The 18,403-nt window shown below is 43.7% G+C and overlaps 1 protein-coding gene across 15 annotated transcripts; it reads right to left on the bottom strand.

Annotated features, from left to right (window-relative positions):
* Window positions 1-16: 16 nt before the first annotated feature.
* Window positions 17-18,213, bottom strand: pak2b (p21 protein (Cdc42/Rac)-activated kinase 2b). Of its 15 annotated transcripts, XM_045687557.1 has the most exons (18): window positions 17,953-18,144; window positions 14,396-14,461; window positions 12,132-12,201; window positions 11,733-11,827; window positions 10,924-11,249; window positions 5,159-5,265; window positions 4,895-5,045; window positions 4,776-4,807; window positions 4,498-4,611; window positions 4,252-4,384; window positions 4,077-4,140; window positions 3,879-3,927; window positions 3,528-3,640; window positions 3,219-3,336; window positions 2,952-3,051; window positions 1,622-1,818; window positions 1,293-1,430; window positions 17-1,109 (listed from the first exon to the last, which is right to left on the bottom strand). In XM_045687557.1, exons 5-18 carry the CDS (start codon window positions 11,111-11,113, stop codon window positions 1,023-1,025), a joined length of 1,593 nt encoding a protein of 530 aa, XP_045543513.1. In that variant the 5' UTR covers window positions 11,114-11,249; window positions 11,733-11,827; window positions 12,132-12,201; window positions 14,396-14,461; window positions 17,953-18,144; the 3' UTR covers window positions 17-1,022. The 15 variants fall into 15 exon arrangements, with proteins under 15 accessions (XP_045543513.1, XP_014072029.1, XP_045543510.1 ...); XM_014216554.2 differs by lacking the exon at window positions 14,396-14,461 and having other exon boundaries at window positions 17,953-18,213; XM_045687554.1 differs by adding an exon at window positions 16,261-16,517 and having other exon boundaries at window positions 10,924-12,201; window positions 14,153-14,461; window positions 17,953-18,153.
* Between the last annotated feature and the right edge of the window lie 190 nt (window positions 18,214-18,403).

The following is an 18,403-nucleotide window of genomic DNA, read 5'->3' as shown; positions in this document are numbered from 1 at the left end:
ATTCTTAAATCAACAATAAGGACAAACAGCTGCATTTATTTGAATTTGCAGACAATTGTCAGATTGTTAGTAATCCAAATAGAATAAAAGAAACAGTAAATATACATTGCCTTTTCTAGCCTACAAAAAAGGTACCCGGCCTGATATCCACTGTTTTCCGTCTAGTTAGGTACACAATATACATATGAACAAGCACAATTTTAAGTACAGAATTTGACATATACAATATAGCAAAACATTTTTATGAGAACAAAGAACGTTGGCCCAAGCAAGAATAAACCCTGTCATTCTTCCATTGAATTTGCCCATAAGGGTGCACATCTACTACCAAGGGACTAATGACACAGGAGGAAAATGATGGTAGCACTACCAAATGAGGCAACCCTATATCGTCATCAATATCACAATATTCACTGTAATAATGGGAATGTTTTGAAATGTCTGTCCTATAACAAATGAGAAAAGACCAAAGATGAAATGTGGCACCAGGTGGGAATAACAGTTTCATTAAGTGAGAGGCCCTTAACGTGATCACAGTGGGGACACAAATGAAATTCAAGTATCAAAATGCTTAAGAGGACACTAACAAGCTGGAAAAGGAAAAATTACAAAGAAAAAAACAATTATGGGAAAATATTTTGACACAATCAACAATACATTAGGCTATGTTTTGCATTTTGTTTAAGGCAGTAAAATTTCTTCCAAAAAGTAAGAACTAGATATCTTAATTCCATGTTAAATACTAATCTAGCCCCAACATTTTTTTTTCTTGTACAAATAACTCAGCCTGGATCTGAAAATAAGCACTTTTATTTGAGTTGTCTTCAAACGTTTGAGTGAGAATCAAAGAGTTCATATGGTCAGCGATGGGTTGTGCTCTGGATGTTTTTGGACTTCTTCACAGTGAGGTTTGTCAGGGCTTATCAGGCTGGAGCATATAGAGTTGGGTTGTCACTCAGTCTATTGTCTGGCACAAAACCTCAAATCTGGCACAGCATGGGAAGGCATGGTTGTTTGTTTGGTTAATGGTTGCCTTTCATGGCCTCCTTAGCAGCCAAGATGAGAGGTGTAAGACTGGAGAGGGGCTTTGCCAGCTTCAGGAAGGGATGCTAGACAAACAGGAAAGAGGGAGGAAAAAGAGAGTAAGGTTAACATTGGATCTCATCTCTATTGTAGTACATGCAGATGGTGTAATGATGGAGGCATATACAGCCACATCCAACCAATCAAGTTGACACAAGAGTAGAAGAGCAAATCACATGGGAAGCCATAGATAAAAGGGGGGGGATCACCTGCAGCAGCTCTTTTCCCCCGCCTCTCTTCTCCACATCCATTTCTAGGCAGCGGTTAAGGAAGTCTCTGAAGATGGGGGACAGCTTTTCTGGGTTCTGCAGCTCTGGAGTGCCATTGGTAGCAATCAGGTACAGTGCCTTGGGGAGGAGAGGAGAGAGTGCAGAGGGGAAGACTAGAACTGTGAGATACCTTACAAATGTGCTGGAAATGTCAGCCTGTTACATCCATGTCAGTCTTGTATCACTATGAAACTAGCATTTGATGCACTATGATACAGTAAAACAAAGAAATGGCATTTTAGAAGGGTGCTACTCTACGGTTCACTTACTCTTAGCGGGTTCTCATTGAGGTATGGAGGCTCCCCCTCAACCATCTCAATGGCCATGATGCCCAGGGACCAGATATCAACCTTTGGCCCATAGGCCTTCCGGGTCACCACTTCAGGTGCCATCCAGTAAGGCGTCCCCACCATGGTGCTGCGCTTGCTCTGCTCTGGAGTGATCTGGGCGCAGAAACCAAAATCGGCTGCACAAAGAGAAGGGAGGTGGGACAACTCAGAAAGAGATGGAGACAGAATGTTAGCACTACAAACAGCAGCACTAGCATAATAGTCATTTGTTAACTATCCTTGCCAAAATGGTACTTCTCTTTCATAGGATGTAGATTAGTGGTTCGATGGGTCAGCTGTTTGTTCACCCGCCTGCAATTGCTAATAACCCATCCTCAACTGCCCGACTTTAAGTGTAATTCTGAGGCCCGCACCCGACCCTAACCCGCTAATATAGAAAATGTGCTGTAGGCTAAAGTCAAAGAAGGATTTTTTGACAGGGGGTGCAGGATATTTTTTGTGTGCCGGATTTAGATAAGTTTCTGCTTATACTTTCCAACATTTTGGTAGGCTATTTGTTAATCAAGTGTCTATAATTATATACATGTAGCTTCTCTTTTGTCATTTTATGGTGCCCTAGAAGACTAAATAAACCCTTACTCGACAGAAAATGTAATAGATCGATGGAATCAATGCTTCAATCTAGTTGACATCGGTAAAGTTCTCTCTATCATCTCTGCTTATTTTGCAGCGCAAAGACGTTTAGGGACCTGGGAGAAAATGCAGTAACAAAGAAATAAATGGGAATGATTTTCTGTGTAAAATTTCCAAATGACATCAGCTTGGATTTTATGTGGTTGAAATACTATCAGCTTTTTAATTCAAATTATTTATGACATTCTGGGGTACAAGGGTTTATTTAGTCTTCTAGGCCAACCTATAATGACAGAAGAGAAGCTTGACTACCAAAATGTAGGATATTATAAGCAGAAACATGTCTAAATCAGGCAAAACAAATCCTGCCCCCCTTGTCAAAAAAATAAATCTGCCGTCTCTGAGTATAGGTAGCCTACAGCGCATTTTCTATATTAGCGGGTTAGGGTCGGGTGCGGGCCTCAGATATTCACTTTATCACATATAGTCGAGCAGTTAAGGATGGGTTATTAGCAATTGTGGGCATGTGCGGGTGAACAAACAGCTGACTCACGCACCAATACCACTGTCAATAAGGTAAATATCTACCCCCAACTATTAGTGCTTTAACTTCCTCTACAACTCTACATAGACCATGACCAGCCTGGGGTTGTTTAGGGGGTAGAGGGAGACTCACTGAGCTTGACAGAGCCATCCATCCCCAATAGCACGTTGTCACTCTTGATGTCACGATGGATGACCTGGTTCGCATGAAGGAACTCCAGTGCTTGTAAACACTTCAGATGGGGAAACCAATGAGAGGGAGGGAGAGAGAGAGAGACAGAGAGAGGGATGGTGATGAAGGAAAAAACAGTCAACAAACACACACAAGTTTCTCACCGAGCCAGTGTTAAAGGTTAAATATGTAAAGATTAACGCTGTGTGCCGTATAAGAGCTGGTCACCTCTCTGCAGACAGCAGCTATCTGAGCCTCGTCCATGCAGGTCTCTGTCACCACATCAGTCAGCGAGCCACCAGCCAAGTACTCCATCACCACATAGAGCTCCTCTCCCACCAGGAAACTGACATAAACACACACAGGCACCAAAGCCAGAGAGGTCGTTAGGATATATTGTATTGTAAAAAATTGTACACCCAATGTGTTCCAGGACCTCTAGAGTCTCACCAACACCAGGAGGTTAGGTTTGGTACATCGAGCTGACACCAAAGTTAGTGCTGTTAAGGTTAATTATATATTTGACCATTCTATTACCTGTCTACGAAGTTGACAATATTCGGGTTCTTTAACTCTTTCATCACCATAATTTCATTTATGATCAGCTCCTTCTTGGGCTGCTTCTGTAGGTTGATCTGTTTAATGGCCACCTGTGAAAAACACCCAGAAAGAAGGAAACGTTCAACATGAGCCTCTAAAATGGGTGAGTGATTAGTTATCAGGCAATTTCTCATCTGCTGCCAGGTTAACAGTTCTCAAACTCTTTCCCCATTTCTGACTCTTGTCGTCATTCCTCTACTCTTTCAATATTTCCTTCCTTTCACTTATTCTCCTCTATGCATCAATTCCCGGTCAGTCGACCAATGACAACCCTTAATTCCCCTTTACCTCTTGTCCTGTGGCAACATCAATGGCTGTGTACACTGTCCCCGAAGCCCTGTGTGTGGACAATGTTTACATATTTTTTTATAACTTGGTCACACAAACACCTCTGTCACACACACTCTCCCCATGCACAAATAAGGCCCCATACACACTGCACTCAAATACACCCCAATTACCACCTTTAAATAAACGTACACTTACCCCTGTCCAATTCTTTCATATCTCGTGTACTTCTTTTTAGGATCTCCAATGCTGACTATAGTTCCTGAGGGCAAATATATGATTATACAGACCAGACCAATACTGATTTCCCCTGACAAACGGGTCTTAATAACTACCTGTAACATTGCTATTGTAAAAAATATAGTTTGTTTACTCAGTTTGTCCATGATCTCCTCGTCTGACATCTTTCCCTTCTTCTTCTGTCTGTCTACAGCCTTGGAGGCCGAGTCTCCATCTGGACATGTGGCTGGAGCGGGGATGGGGTCAATGACGGAGCGAGTGTACACCTGCAGGCCAACACACAAGGCACACACAATAAATAAGCATGAGAGAATAAGGTCGAAAGAGAGCAAGAGCGAAAGAGAAGTTGAGGTTGTGAGCTCCATTCAAAATGACTCACACTCTTAGTGTATTCTGGACGTGGTGCCACAATGGGTGGGGGAGCTTCATCATCATCATCATCATCAATGTCCTTGATATTGGTCGATGAGGGTTCAGTGACATTTTTGACCGGCTAATGCAAAATAGAAGATATAACACACATTTCATACATAGCCCACACATATTTCTTTCACATATTTTCTGGGCTGCCATGAGCGAGGTCAAGGAACAAGAAATCGCAGCACCATATTATTCAAGTAGCTAGTAAGTCATCACTAAAACAAATTTAGTACTTACAGACTGGGGTCCGGTGGGGAAACCATCCTTTTCTAAATATGAAAGGGAAAAAAATTGCAATCTTTAAAAAGTCTGTAACAAACAGAAAACAGTCAAGTCTAATCCATATGAAAGTTCACCAGAGGAGGAGAAACTGAGGTATTTCTGGCGGCCGTTGCCCGTAGAGTCATAGAATTTGAGCACGTCCAGAACAGCCTGTGGGTTCTTCTTCTGCTCGGACTTGGTGATGTTTGATGTCTGGAGAAGTCGTGCCCATTGCTCTGGCATGCCCTATCAGCGAGGAGGATACAGGGGGGGGGTTGAGTATACCTGGAGTAAGAGGCTGGGATTTGAGTATACCTGGAGTAAGAGATGAAGAGTTGGAGGAAAGTGTGGCTACTCACAGTGAACTCCCCAGTGACAGCATCAAAGCCAACGTGGATGGTGTGTTCAAAGTCTGAAGGCGGAGAGATCTCTGGTCGTTCTTTGTCCCGGTCTTTTTTTCTACCACCTGAAAGTCAATCAATAAACCATCATTACATCCTCTGTTAATAAATGGGCTGAAACGTAATCAGATCCAACAATGGATAGACAAATTGAAAGACCAAAATTCAACCTCTTCCTCCACTGGATAGGACTGCTCATGAATGTATTTTTTTTTTATTACTGTGCCATTTTTAAAGTCATGCCCCTCTCTGTCCTTGAGACTTTTCCTAAATAAGTCTATTTAACACACTGTAGTTGTTAGAATCTTTCTTGACATTTTGATTAAGAGGAAGGGGGGTGCTTTAGCACATACCTATAAAGGAAGCCAACGGACAGGAATTCCCTTTTACGTGGAGACAGCTTCCACCCTACAGTGCATTCGGAAAGTATTCAAACCCCTTGACTTTTTCTACATTTTGTTGCGTTACAGCCTCATTCTAAAATGGATTAAATAAAAAAAAAATCCTTATCGATCTACACACCATACCCCATAATGACAAAGTGAAAACAGGTTTTTAGACATTTTTGCAAACGTAGTAAAAATTTAAAACAGAAATACTGTTTTTACATAAGTATTCAGACACTTTGCTATGCGACTTGAAACTGAGCTCATGTGCATCCTGTTCACGTTGATCATCCTTGAGATATTTTTACAACTTGGAGTCCATCTGTGGTAAATTCAATTGATTGGACATGATTTGGAAAGGCACACACCTGGCTATATAAGGTCCCACATTTGACAGTGCATGTCAGAGCTAAAACCAACCCATGAGGTTGAAGGAATTGACCGTAGAGCTCCGAGACAGGATTCTGAGGCACAGATCTGGGGAAGGGTACAAAAAAATGTCTGCAGCATTGAAGGTCCCCAAGAACTCAATGTCCTCCATCATTCTTAAATGGAAGAAGTTTGGAACCACCAAGACTCTCCTAGAGCTAGCTGCCTGGCCAAACTGAGCAATCGGGGGAGAAGGGCCTTGGTCAGGGAAGTGACCAAGTACCCGATGGTCACTCTGACAGAGCTCCAGAGTTCATCTGTGGATATGGGAGAACCTTCCAGAAGGACAACCATCTCCGCAGCACTCCACCAATCAAGCCTTTATGGTACAGTGACCAGACGGCAGTGGTGGAAAGCATACTCTATTGTCATACTTGAGTAAAAGTAAAGATAACTTAATAGAAAATAACTCAAGTAAAAGTGAAAGTCACCCAGTAAAATACTACTTGAGTAAAAGTCTAAAAGTATTTGGTTTTAAATATACTTAAGTATCAAAAGTACATGGAATTGCTAAAATGTACTTAAATAACAAAAGTAAAAGTATAAATCTTTTCAACTTCCTTATATCAATTTTCATTTTATTTTTTTATTGACGAATAGCCAGGGGCACACTCCAACACTCAGAAATAATTTACAAACAAAGCATTTGTGTTTAGTGAGTCCGCCAGATCAGAGGCAGGAATGTTATCTTGACAACTGTGTGAAATGGACCATTTCCCTGTCAAAACGTAAGGAGTACTATTGGGTGTCAGATTGACATTTTCAATCTCTCCCTGACCAAGTCTGTAATACATACATGTTTCAAGGAAACCACCAAAGTCTCTGTGCTCAAGAAAGCGAAGGTAACCTGCCTAAATGATTACCGCCCCGTAGCACTCAGGTCGGTAGCCATGAAGTGCTTTGAAAGACTGGTCATGGCTCACATCAACACCATCCTCCCGGAAACCCTAGACTTACTACGGAGTCGTGTTTGGCCACACAGTCAACACCATCATTAAGTTTGCTGACGACACAACAGTGATCACTGACAATGTTCCAGCCTCAAGTTCCTTGGTGTCCACATCAACGGACTATCATGGTCCAAACACAAAATGTGGAAAAAAGTCAAGGGATCTGAATACTTTCCAAATGCACTGTACACCCTAAAAAATAGCCTCCCCATCAGCTAATAGGGGAAAGGGGTATACCTACTGAATGCATTCAACTGAAATGTGCCTTCCGCATTTAACCGAACCCCTCTGAATCAAAGAGGTGCGTGGGGCTGCCATAATCAACATCCAAGTCTTCGGCACCCGGGGAACAGTGGGTTAACTGCCTTGCTCAGGGGCAGAACGGCAGAGTTTTACCTTGTCAGCTCGGGGATTCCATCCAGTAACCAACGCTCTAACCACTAGGCTACCTGCTGCCCCAATACAGTTGCATACGCAGGATTTGTAGTACACAGAGTGACTATGACAAACAAGCCGACTACCTGGATGAGTGTCTACGACAGCGGGGTTACCCAGAGGAATGGCTGCATGACGCAAGAGATCGTTATGAAAATATGACCCAGGTTGACAGCCTCACGTCCAAACCACCCCGCCCTCCTGACCAATGCGTTCAGTGCTTCCTTCAGTACTCCCCACATCTTGAGCCACAACTGGAAAAGATGTTTAAACAACCCCCACAGGTAGTCTTCAAACGCGCCTCTAACATCAATCAAATGGTGGTGATATCGGATCTTCCACCAGTGTCACGTAGTACTTTCCTACACAATGTGCCGAACGGTAATTATAGATGTGGCCGATGTAACCAGTGTAACTTTACGAACAAATGCACAATGTTCAATCACCCTATTACGGGCAAGACCATTAAGATTAAGGGCATCATTACGTGTTCCACAAAAAATGCGATATAACTGATCAAGTGTGTGGTCTATGCTATGTAGGAAAAACGAAACAATCTCTGAAAACAAGGAGTAATATCAGGACCCTTGACCAGAGAAACCCTGTGGCTGCGCATTTCATGGAGGCTCGTCACAACATTAGCTCTCTGAGATACATTGGTATCAAACATGTTAAGACTCCGGGGGGGTACTGATAATCTCAATACTATTGTATTGAATTCACCATGTGTACTATGTCTCCTAAAAGGTTTGAACCAAGAGTTTGAATCAGACCATTTCTTACATGAATGTGACTTTGATTTGTCTTGCCTTCCAGGTCTCCTACATCTTGTAAATATATATACTTTTTTGTAACTACCACATGTGCCAATCTCATTGATATCAAAATAGTTTTTACACCCACCATGTGTCATGTGCGTAATGGTCATGCCAGGTGAAATATGTATATTTTGGGATGTAAGCACTCTGTTTTTTTATTTGACTTGAAAAATATCTGTTAGATGGAAACATTGTCAACAAAGCCGTGAATTGGGAGCTTTAACAGTTTGCAGGCCTTCTTGTTCTTTACTAGAATCTTAATATCACAAAATGAACTGGAGTTATAACCAGTTTTAGGAGGGCATGTCATTTTTTTAATGGTTTTCCCCCGTTGCCCCTCTTCCCAACAGTAGGGCCTGATCCCCTCCTTCTCCCGGCAGTTGGTGGTGCCGTGCCCAGTTGATAATCACCCCAATAATTGTCTCAAAACTGAACCTAAGCTAAACTATACAGAGACTAACGTCACACAACAAATTAAATAAATGAGAGTATGATGGGTGAGAAAGGGTGAGTTGATTACTGAGGGGAAGCTAACAATGCCAAATTTTGTAAATCACCAATTGTGAATGAAGAACAAGGCAGGCCATTCTATTGTATTGATTCATCTCATTTCAAAATGCTATGTACCCTCTATCAGCCCATTGAATCCAAGCAGTCTTAAGTCTACTCTGGCCTACTTGGAGTACACAGTGAAAGTGTGCGTCATTTACAATGGCAAGAAGACCAAGATGATTGGATGCACATGCTGTGTCAGCATTGCTGCAAAATCTGAATGCAAACAGCTCAGATAGTGGGGAAGAAATGAATCATCTCCGATGATTCTTCTTCTTATTCTCCTGAACATACACCTCTGAGGCCGAAGTAAAAAAAAAAATGAAAATGAATGATGCAATGAGCAGGTGCCCACGCCACCACCAAATGGAACGGTGAGACAGGAGAGAGGAAGGGACGGCACCGTTTGGTTTGGATAGAATAAGCCGGTGACAATGCTACGGGACAATTATCAGCACAAAATGTCATCACTGAGAGAGAGGACCCTACAAGCAAAAACCTCAGCAACGCACTCAGCAGCTTTCGTTGTTTTTGTGACATGAGGCCATTGCGTTTAGACGCACGCCATGTAAGCACAAGCTGATCATATTTGACTGCTGTCAGACACATTCATTATAATACCATCATTGCTTTTTTGATGATTTACACTATTTATTAAGCACACTTGGCGCTTATTAATGATGTTTAGGCTACTGATGTTTTCATCATTTGACGCGCGTCTTGCTGACCTGACCGTGCATCATGGTGGTTGGGGTATTTTTTGTTGTTATAAAAATAAGCTGTTACTATGTTCCAACACATAGCCTATGCTTCATGTTTCATAGTTGTCACAAAGGCATTCAACAAATAGTTTAATTTATTTAGCTATATTTAACTAGGCAAGTCAGTTAAGAACAAATTCTAATTTACAATGACGGCCTACCCCGGCCAAACCCGGACAGCGCTGGGCCAATTGTGCGCTGCCCTATGGGACTCACAAGCACGGCCGGATGTTATACAGCCTGGATTTGAGCCAGGTACTGCAGTGACGCCTCTTGTACTGAGATGCAGCGTCTTAGACCACTGCGCCACTCGGGAATAAAATGTATTGAACACTTGAATGTGTTTTTAGTGTTTTTATATATAGCCTACAGGAGCAGAAACAAATGAAAATGCTATTGTGTTATTTGAAATATATATATATATTTCATGTTCTAATGTTATCTAAGACATTCATAAACACAACCAAATTATTATTTTTGTGATAGCATATATAGCTAGGTTTCCAACCAATTGGTGACAGATTTCTGAATGCGAATATTCTAAAATCTGCATAAAAATTATATGCGTATTTTCCCACCGGAGATATGTTTGCATCAAAGTGACTTGTTGTGGATAAAAGGCTGTGGGTGATGACATAGTGCACATAAAAATACCTTTTGCAGTTAAATTCTCATGTACCGAATAAAAAAGACAAGTTAAATGGGTTTCCATCGCATTTTCAACTATGTGTAATGCACATTTAAAAAAGAAATTTGCATTACATAGCAAGTGTGCCAACTCTGGTGTTGGCACGTGCACTCTAGCCAACAGCTCGCAGACACAGTGAGGGTATAGCATACATGATGAGACTATTATGGACAAAAGAGCGAAGTTATTTGTATTTGTCAAATGGCAGCCAAGCATCGATGATCATGTCACCAGAATAAGACCCTTGATATTTATTGGAACTGAGCATCAAGCTCATCACCTTGCACTTTCACCACCCTGTGAAGTTCATCATAACTTATTTCATCTGTAGCCTAAAAAACGTCATGCTTTCCCGAGTTGTAGTGGGAGGTCTACTTCGATATGATGGTTATTACATGAATATTTGCGCATAAAACCGTTTCCACCGACATTTCTTGCATAATTCGTTTTACGAAATAAAAAGATCTCACCTTGTCTAGCGTGTTTTGTCGACTTTTCTCGCATAAAAAAGTTGGATGGAAACCTGGTTTATGAAATGTATTAATTACACTGTTAGAACGTTACAGCCAGAATGACTACTCATTAGCTTGAAGGGGGGGTCCCTCGAGGCCCAGTGGTTCTCTAGTGTTAAAAAAATAAAATAGGACAGCCGACCCACACTTTAGAGCCCCTCCCAGTGCCCCACCTCTATGGACTCGTCTGACCTTTCTCTGCGCCTGAGAAAATGGAGATGATCTTGTTGCGGGGTTTCCTCTCCTCTGGAACCGAGGGCAGGGGCTTGGAGCTGTGATTGGCTGAGAGTGGGTCCTTGCTGGAGCCTGTGCTGAAAATGGTGCTGCTCATCCGGACCGGGGGGGCAGGGGGCTTGTCCTCGGTATCACCGTTATCACACATGGCCACAGGGAGGGGGGAGGACAGAGAGGGTAACAGAAAGAGACAGACAGGGAGTGAGAGTGCGCGGAATAGACAGAGGTGTGTGCAGAGAGATCAGGAATGGGAATCAGAATAGAAGGAGAGCGCAGAGTGATATCTGCAAGACAAACAGAGACATAATCAGCTTGATCACACAAATGACAAGTGAACAAGAACAGATGCACATTACATAATAGGTGGTTTTGCTTTTGGAGGCCAGTTCAGTTTTGTGGACACCATAGAGATGTGTAGATATCGCAAAGTTGTATCTGTCCCATTATGGCACCTGTGAGAGCAGGGGCAGCGCCATTGAGGCCATCTCCATTTGGAAGTCGAACATTTTCTTCTTCTAGTACTTCTACGAGTGTTGTTTGAACAGGTGTAAAGCCAAGGTTGGCAATTTACTGTCAGCTGCACTTACGGAATGTGTGCTCACAAGTATAATTAGTTGGCTGATCCCTCCTGGTGACCTGGATGAAATTGTAATCCTTCCCACCCAGTTGAGTACTTCAAAATGGTGAAAGTCTTAAATGGCATTGCCCATGTTAAAATGGGCTTTGGGCACTAGAGGTTACAGTACATCTTTGTAGGTGACACTGACTTTACACAGTAGAGGAGCACATTTATGTAGACAGGAAGCTCTGTCCTGCAGAGGTCATTTTCTCCCTGGCATGTTTTCAGCATTCCACTGAGATTCTGGAGAGATTTGAGTATAGACCATATATTATCATCATAGCATACTCATTCACACTCTAAACATAATTCTGTGTCTATGGAAGGAGGGGGCAGGGGACAACAACACTGGATAAGTTGTGGTGCAGAGGTGATATGTAGGGACTTGACAAGATCAGTAGGGTCTAGAATAGATATACTGCAATCAGTCATTTATCAGAAAGGTGTGGGATACAGAGCTAAGGAAAGCACTGCGAGTGCAGACTGTGGTGGGTTTTTAGAGGTTTAATAATTGATGTAGTAGAGATCAACAATAGGGAGGGAATACCTTGAGTAAAGAAGCAGCATCACCAGTGTGGCACTGTCTCCCTTTCATTTGTATCCTTTGCTATCGCCATCTAATTATGAGAGAAGTGGCAAGGGGAAAGCCAATTAATTGGAGGACATCCGATTCCACTATTGTTCTCACATCTATTCATCTTCTCAGATCAGTGCAGATGATAGAGAGTAAATGAAGAGAGGAAGCCATGTAAGACTATCGAGAAACACAATAAATGGACTGTGTATGATGACCATCATAATCAACTTTCAAGATCAGTAACGTTAGCTAGTAGAGAAGATAGAGACATACATATAAATTCTCTCACTTCATTTTTTTTTACATTTTAGTCATTTAGCAGACGCTCTTATCCAGAACGATTTACAGTAGTGAATGCATACATTTTTTTCTTTTTTTTCCTTCGTACTGGTCCCCGTGGGAATCGAACCCACAACCCTGGCAACCCTGGCGTTGCAAACACCATGCTCTACCAACTGAGCCACACTCCACACATTCAATAAAATGCAACATAGTAACGTTAGCTAGTTCTACATTCCAGATCACCCCGACACCCAACACAGAGGTAAAGACAGATTCAGGTTGGATATTCACCTGTAGTTTTCCTTATGTCCACCAACAGCTGTTAGGGACCGTCAACATAGTGACAAATCAACATTTTCAAATTTCAATAGATCTTTAACCATTACTCCTAAAACTTTCAAAACTGGTTCTAGCTAACCCGGTGGTATAGACACACATTGCACACACTTTTTTTGTTGGTTTACATCTCACACTATTTTAAAATTATTTACTTTAATTTTTTTAATTCAATAGCGCCTTGGTCATGTGACCAACACCTCAAAAAAGGTTCATAATGTACACTCAGTGGGCCTACTGCACAACCTTTTGTGTCAATTTGCATCTCATGAGATTTTACAATTTAAAAAATATTTAAAATTTCAATAGCTCTCTGGTCATGTGACCTACAACCCTCAAACTGCTGTCAGAATTTCCACTGAGTAGCCTTACATGTAGCACAAACTTTTGTTTGCCCATTTTAATCTCATGCGATTTTATATTAATTTTCCTTGGTCATGTGACCTACTGACCTCAACCAAGGTTCAGAATGTCCCTTCTATATGGCACACCCTTTTGTTTGTCCCTTTTCATCTCAGGTGATTTTACATACATTTTTTACAATTTTACATTTCAATTGCTCCTTGGTCATGTGAACTAGTGACCTCATACAAGGTTCAGAATGTACTCAGTGGGCCTACACATTGCACAGTCTTTAGTTTGTCCATTCTCACCTCACATGTTTTTAGATACATTTTGTAAACTTTCTCATTTCAATAGCTCCTTGGTCATGTTTTTGTTATTTACTGCTGCTCTTTAATTATTTATTATCTCTTACTTTTGTAGGGATTTTCTTAAAACTGCATTGTTGGTTAAGGGCTTGTAAATAAGCATTTCACTGTAAGGTCTAAATACAACTTGATTTGATGTGACCTACTGACTTCAAACAAGGTTCAGAATGTCCACTGACTACCCTTCTATATTGCACACCTGAGTTTGTCCATTTTTCATCTCATAAGTTTTTACATTAATTGCCTGCTCTGCTCCCCTGAAGGACAGTGTCACTCACACACCTATTCACTTGGGCATTCCCCCTGGGGCCTTCCTGACCTCCAGGCAGGCCCCCATTGACCTGGTGACCTCTGAACTCCAGGCCTCTAGGCCTACACTCCCTCCCTGCCCTCTCCCTGGGCCTGAGTGTGTATAACTTACTCCCTGGAACTACAGACCTCCACACCTACTCTCCCTACCCGGTCAACGCCCCTCTCACTGGGCATCACCCATTACCGCGCCCTGGCCGGGGCTCAGCCATCTCCATAACCTTGCCAATCAGGCAAACTGGGGCAACCACACTTAAGTACCCCTTCCCGGACACTAAGACATCTATATTCCCGCTGTCAGGAACCACGTGCACCTGGTAATCCGAAACAGTCTCTGTGCACCTGGTGACCCACCTGCTTTTTTCAATCTGAGATTAAGTCCCCACTCCAACCTCCATGGCCGGAGTGCTGCCCCCAACCCTCGAGTCCGGCCGCCCCTGCTCGGACTCTGAGTGCACCCCACCTTGATGAAGGCCTCCTCGTGCACCTTTGACTTCCACAGTCCCATCAGAGGATGGGCCCAGGCAGATGAGCGACCACCACCTAGCCCCCTACCTATCCAGAGGCCGATGTCAATGTCTTACACCTTCTACCTACCTGCCTGGGCTCTCTCACACTGTGTCTGACCTCTGGCCCCTGGCCCTTCTGCGTGCACCTGGTAACCTGTAAGTAAAGAAGGAGGATGGTGAAGGAAGACGCCTTCCGTCCCCGACAAAAGTTTGGATCGAGGGCTGACTTAATACATCGCAGCGAGTGAGCTGCTCTGCTACGTACGAAACCCTGACCCAGAATCAGGTCATCTATGAGTGATTTAGCACCAGGTTCCCCACAAACATGCGGTGCACATCAGGAGAGGGGCAGCAACTCATCCAGCCGCACCCCAACCCCGTCACGAAAGGCTCTACTCACCTGCCAAAAGAGGCAGGCTATGCCGGGCCAACCTCAAGATCCGTGGTGCTACGGTATCGTTGCGTTTAGGGGGGATTCACACAGATGGTAGCTTTGCATCATTGGCTCCTCAGCCAAGCACATACACCAAATGTGCTTGGGTGATTTGAGTGCGACCGCGACAGGTGGGTATGCTCCTTTGAATTTCATCAAATTGACATTCAGTGATCCGTGCCCAGTGGGAACCTAGGCTTCTTCTGTCCGTTATATGGGTCCGCAGAAAATCAATGGGTGTGGATGGTACTACCCAAATCAGATGTAGGCCTCCCTCCCAAGACAAGCTGGAGATACCTCTCCCCACTTCGTAGGGCATGAGCCAGATCCATGCAATGCCCTATCACTGCGGGCCAATGGGTTTAGTCTCCATCTCGAGTCTAGTGAGCATAGAGACCTCCCCACCTACAATGTGTGGTGTCCCGCAATGAGGCAAGCCTGAGGCTTGGTAGTGTCAGCTAATGGTAAGGCACATGCCATCTCCACTACATGCTCCAAGGAGCATGGAGGAGAGCTCCCACATAGAATGTGTAGAGTCCCACACCCAGGCAGACCTGAGACCTGGCAGTGTCCATAAACTCTAAGCACATTCCATCTCCATTTAGTGCTCCACCGTTAGCGGGTCCAGCCAAAGCCAGCATTCGATTCAAACCTTCACGGTTTAGAGCTAGCTAAGTATACGGGGGACGTGTGTTTAAACGTTTCACCACAGCCGCTCTGTGATCAGACTGATGCCAGTAGTACACTTCCAGGACAACTCCCCCTCCCAGCCAAAGCCAGGTATGCGTTCAAGCCATCATTCTCTGATTGGCTTCCTGTCAAAGTCAGGATTCGTTTACAAGAGCCCAGCAGCAAATCATTGAGTCTGGTGGAACCGCCCTTACATTTTCATGCTTGACCAAAAGCCACATAGTCCAGGACTGACTGCTGCCTTCCATTAACAATCGACAGCCATCACCATCTGCAGGACTCTCTTTGCATATGGACTACTACCGAGATAACTCCCGTTTGGTTTGCATCATTAGCGACACCTGAAAACAGGTGACATACAGCGAGGGATTGGAAGAGCCCTGCTAGAGGGATACCTCATTATCTCCCTTACTAAGGCTAAGCACTCCTTAAGAGAGTCATTGTTCCTCCCGCAGTTTACCCGCGCTTCATTGAATTTCTTCACTTTGACATTCAGAGCACTAGGCAGAAATCACAACACCCACCTCGGGCCTTCGCGATGCTTTGTTTTAATTAAAGCAGATGGAGTCCCCTGGTCTGCACCAGCTCTAAATCAGCTGCTAGGCGCTGGAGAACCGCCGGAGACCCAGCGCGAACAGGGCCGGCGAGCACTGAAGCTGGGGAGATCCGCAAGAAGGGTCCGGCGCGGGTCCAGAGTTGCCGCCACCAACCGCCTGACCCAACCCCCCCCATCTGTCCGCCGACAGACACCACCCTGACGAACCCCCGCACGCAGCCCCTTGCGAGACCATGCACAAGAGACCGCGAGATGGGCCGCACAATGAACTTACAACAAACTTCCAATGGTGGTGAGAGATGGGCGATGGAGCGACTGCTCCGGATTTTCAAGGACCAGCGAGAGCTCAACGGACGCCGCCAGAACCGCAACGCTTTCCAGGACTTGGGCCCCTCTCTTTGGGAGAACCCATTCCAGGGCGCCCTGCCCTTCAAAGAACACTCCCCGGGGTTCCCGCCAGCTTCTCCGGGATCGGTCACGTTACCACACTGGACGCCTCGCGGCGCCCATCTCCGCCAGTCCGTGGACATTCTGAAAGTAGTTTGAGGTCAGTAGGTCACATAACCAAGGAGCTATTGAAATGTAACATTTTGAAAAATTAATGTAAAATCATGTGAGATGAAGATGGACAAACTAAAGGGTGTGCAATATAGAAGGGTAGTCAGTGGACATTCTCAACCTTGTTTGAGTCAAGTAGTACACATAACCTTGAAATTAGAAAAAGTTTGAAAAATTTATGTTAAAAATGTGAGATAATGGACAAACTAAAGGGTGTGCATTGTGTAGGCCCACTGAGTGTACATTCTGAACCTTGAAGTCAGTAGGTCACATGGCCAAGTAGCTATTGAAATTCGAATGTAAAAAAAAGTTTGTGGGCCTCCTGAGTGGCACAGCTGTAGCTGTGCTACTAGAGATTCTGGGTTCGAGTCCAGGCTCTGTCGCAGCCGGCCACAACTGGGAGAACCATGGGGCGGCGCACAATCGGCCCAGTGTCGTTAGGGGAGGGTTTGGCTGGCAGGGATGTCCTTGTCCCATCGTGCACTAGTGACTCCTGTGGCAGGCCGGGCGCAGTGCATGCTGACTGAGGTGACAAATTGGTGTGGCTGGCTACCGGGTTAAGTGGGCATTGTGTCAAGAAGCAGTGCGACTTGGTTGGGTTGTGATTCGGAGGAAGCACAGCTCTCGACCTTTGCCTCTCGAGTCCGTACAGGAGTTGCAGCGATAACACGAAATTGGGGAGAAAAAAAGTAGTTTGTACTTTGTTTACACTCCCTAACAAATTCAACTAGGAATACAAAATGCTACTCACATTTCCACGTTTATTAGCTTTGGAAAGCGAATTAATGTCCAAATCGTTAAAATAAGATCTGTGCAATGTTGTGCGCAATTTTTCCAACATCATGACACTTATTTGGATTATGTGGCTCAAGTGGTTTGAAAGTGCGAATATCAAACCTGAAACTGTCTTTACCTCAGTACTTCCAACTGTGTATTTGCAAGTCACAGTGAAAGGACAGATGCTTGGTCGTCTTGCAAGTGAACCTTGCTAGCTACGTTAGGCCCAACTATTTAGCTGATTCCACGATTATATTAGTACTAATTATTTTAGCTATTCAACTAAGCTAGTTAAAGCAGGTTAGCTAGGCTAACAATTACGAGTTTTTTTTCTCCAGTTACCCGAGTTCAGTTAGACAGAACTCTAATTACACACTAACACACTAACGTTAGCTAGCACTGCTAGAAAAGCAGAAATGTGCATGAGAGTGAATTAGCTAGCAAGCTTGTCCTCCAAGTGCAATAGCGCGAATGCCAGACAATAACGAACCCTGCTTGATAATACACATGTTCATTTGATAAGCAACATAAATGCATTGATTAGCTAGATAGCGATTGTCGGTACCGAGGACAAGCACTAACGGTCTTTACGTTATCTGATAATGACGTTGTTCTGCGACTCGCAACTTACCAGAAAGACTCCACAGGAAACATGAATATAACTTGGGTCCAATCCCTAGACGCTATGAAAACGTTTGTACATACGTAAAACAAGAGTTATGACATTATGTAGTGCTTGCATAAATTACACAGCGTAATCCATTGTGTTTTCAAAAGTTCAGTTCCCTACATAACTTTTTCCTCAATCTTTTCGTCCCGGGAATAATTCCACTATGGCGAAGGGAGGCGGAACTACCGCCCCAGCGACTAATGTAACAACTATATTAAACGGTACCAACTACATATTGATAAGATCTGTCTGGTAATTTATTTGTTTCTGTGTGTACTTTCCTGGTGATAAAAATTAGAACTTGTCTGCAGTATAGTTTATTAGTGAAGGTAAGGTACCCAGGTTCAAACAGCATTTTGGTTGAGGTAGTTCAACTCTACATTTCTATAGGCCTACAGTAGAGTCAATATGG

The sequence above is a fragment of the Salmo salar genome, chromosome ssa10 (assembly GCF_905237065.1).
Source record: "Salmo salar chromosome ssa10, Ssal_v3.1, whole genome shotgun sequence".
NCBI classification, from domain to species: domain Eukaryota; kingdom Metazoa; phylum Chordata; class Actinopteri; order Salmoniformes; family Salmonidae; genus Salmo; species Salmo salar.
Note: the sequence above shows the minus strand (reverse complement) of the source record. Positions and strands in the feature narration are given on the sequence as shown.

What these genes read in the sequence shown, in the direction of transcription:
- pak2b (XM_014216552.2), bottom strand. Translation starts at nt 11,113, where the DNA reads ATGTGTGATAACGGTGATACCGAGGACAAGCCCCCTGCCCCCCCGGTC. An exon ending in TAGCTGCTGTCTGCAGAGAG is followed by an intron (nt 3,052 to 3,218) that starts GTGACCAGCTCT and finishes CCCCATCTGAAG; the next exon opens with TGTTTACAAGCACTGGAGTT. An exon ending in TCAATGAGAACCCGCTAAGA is followed by an intron (nt 1,431 to 1,621) that starts GTAAGTGAACCG and finishes CTCCTCCCCAAG; the next exon opens with GCACTGTACCTGATTGCTAC.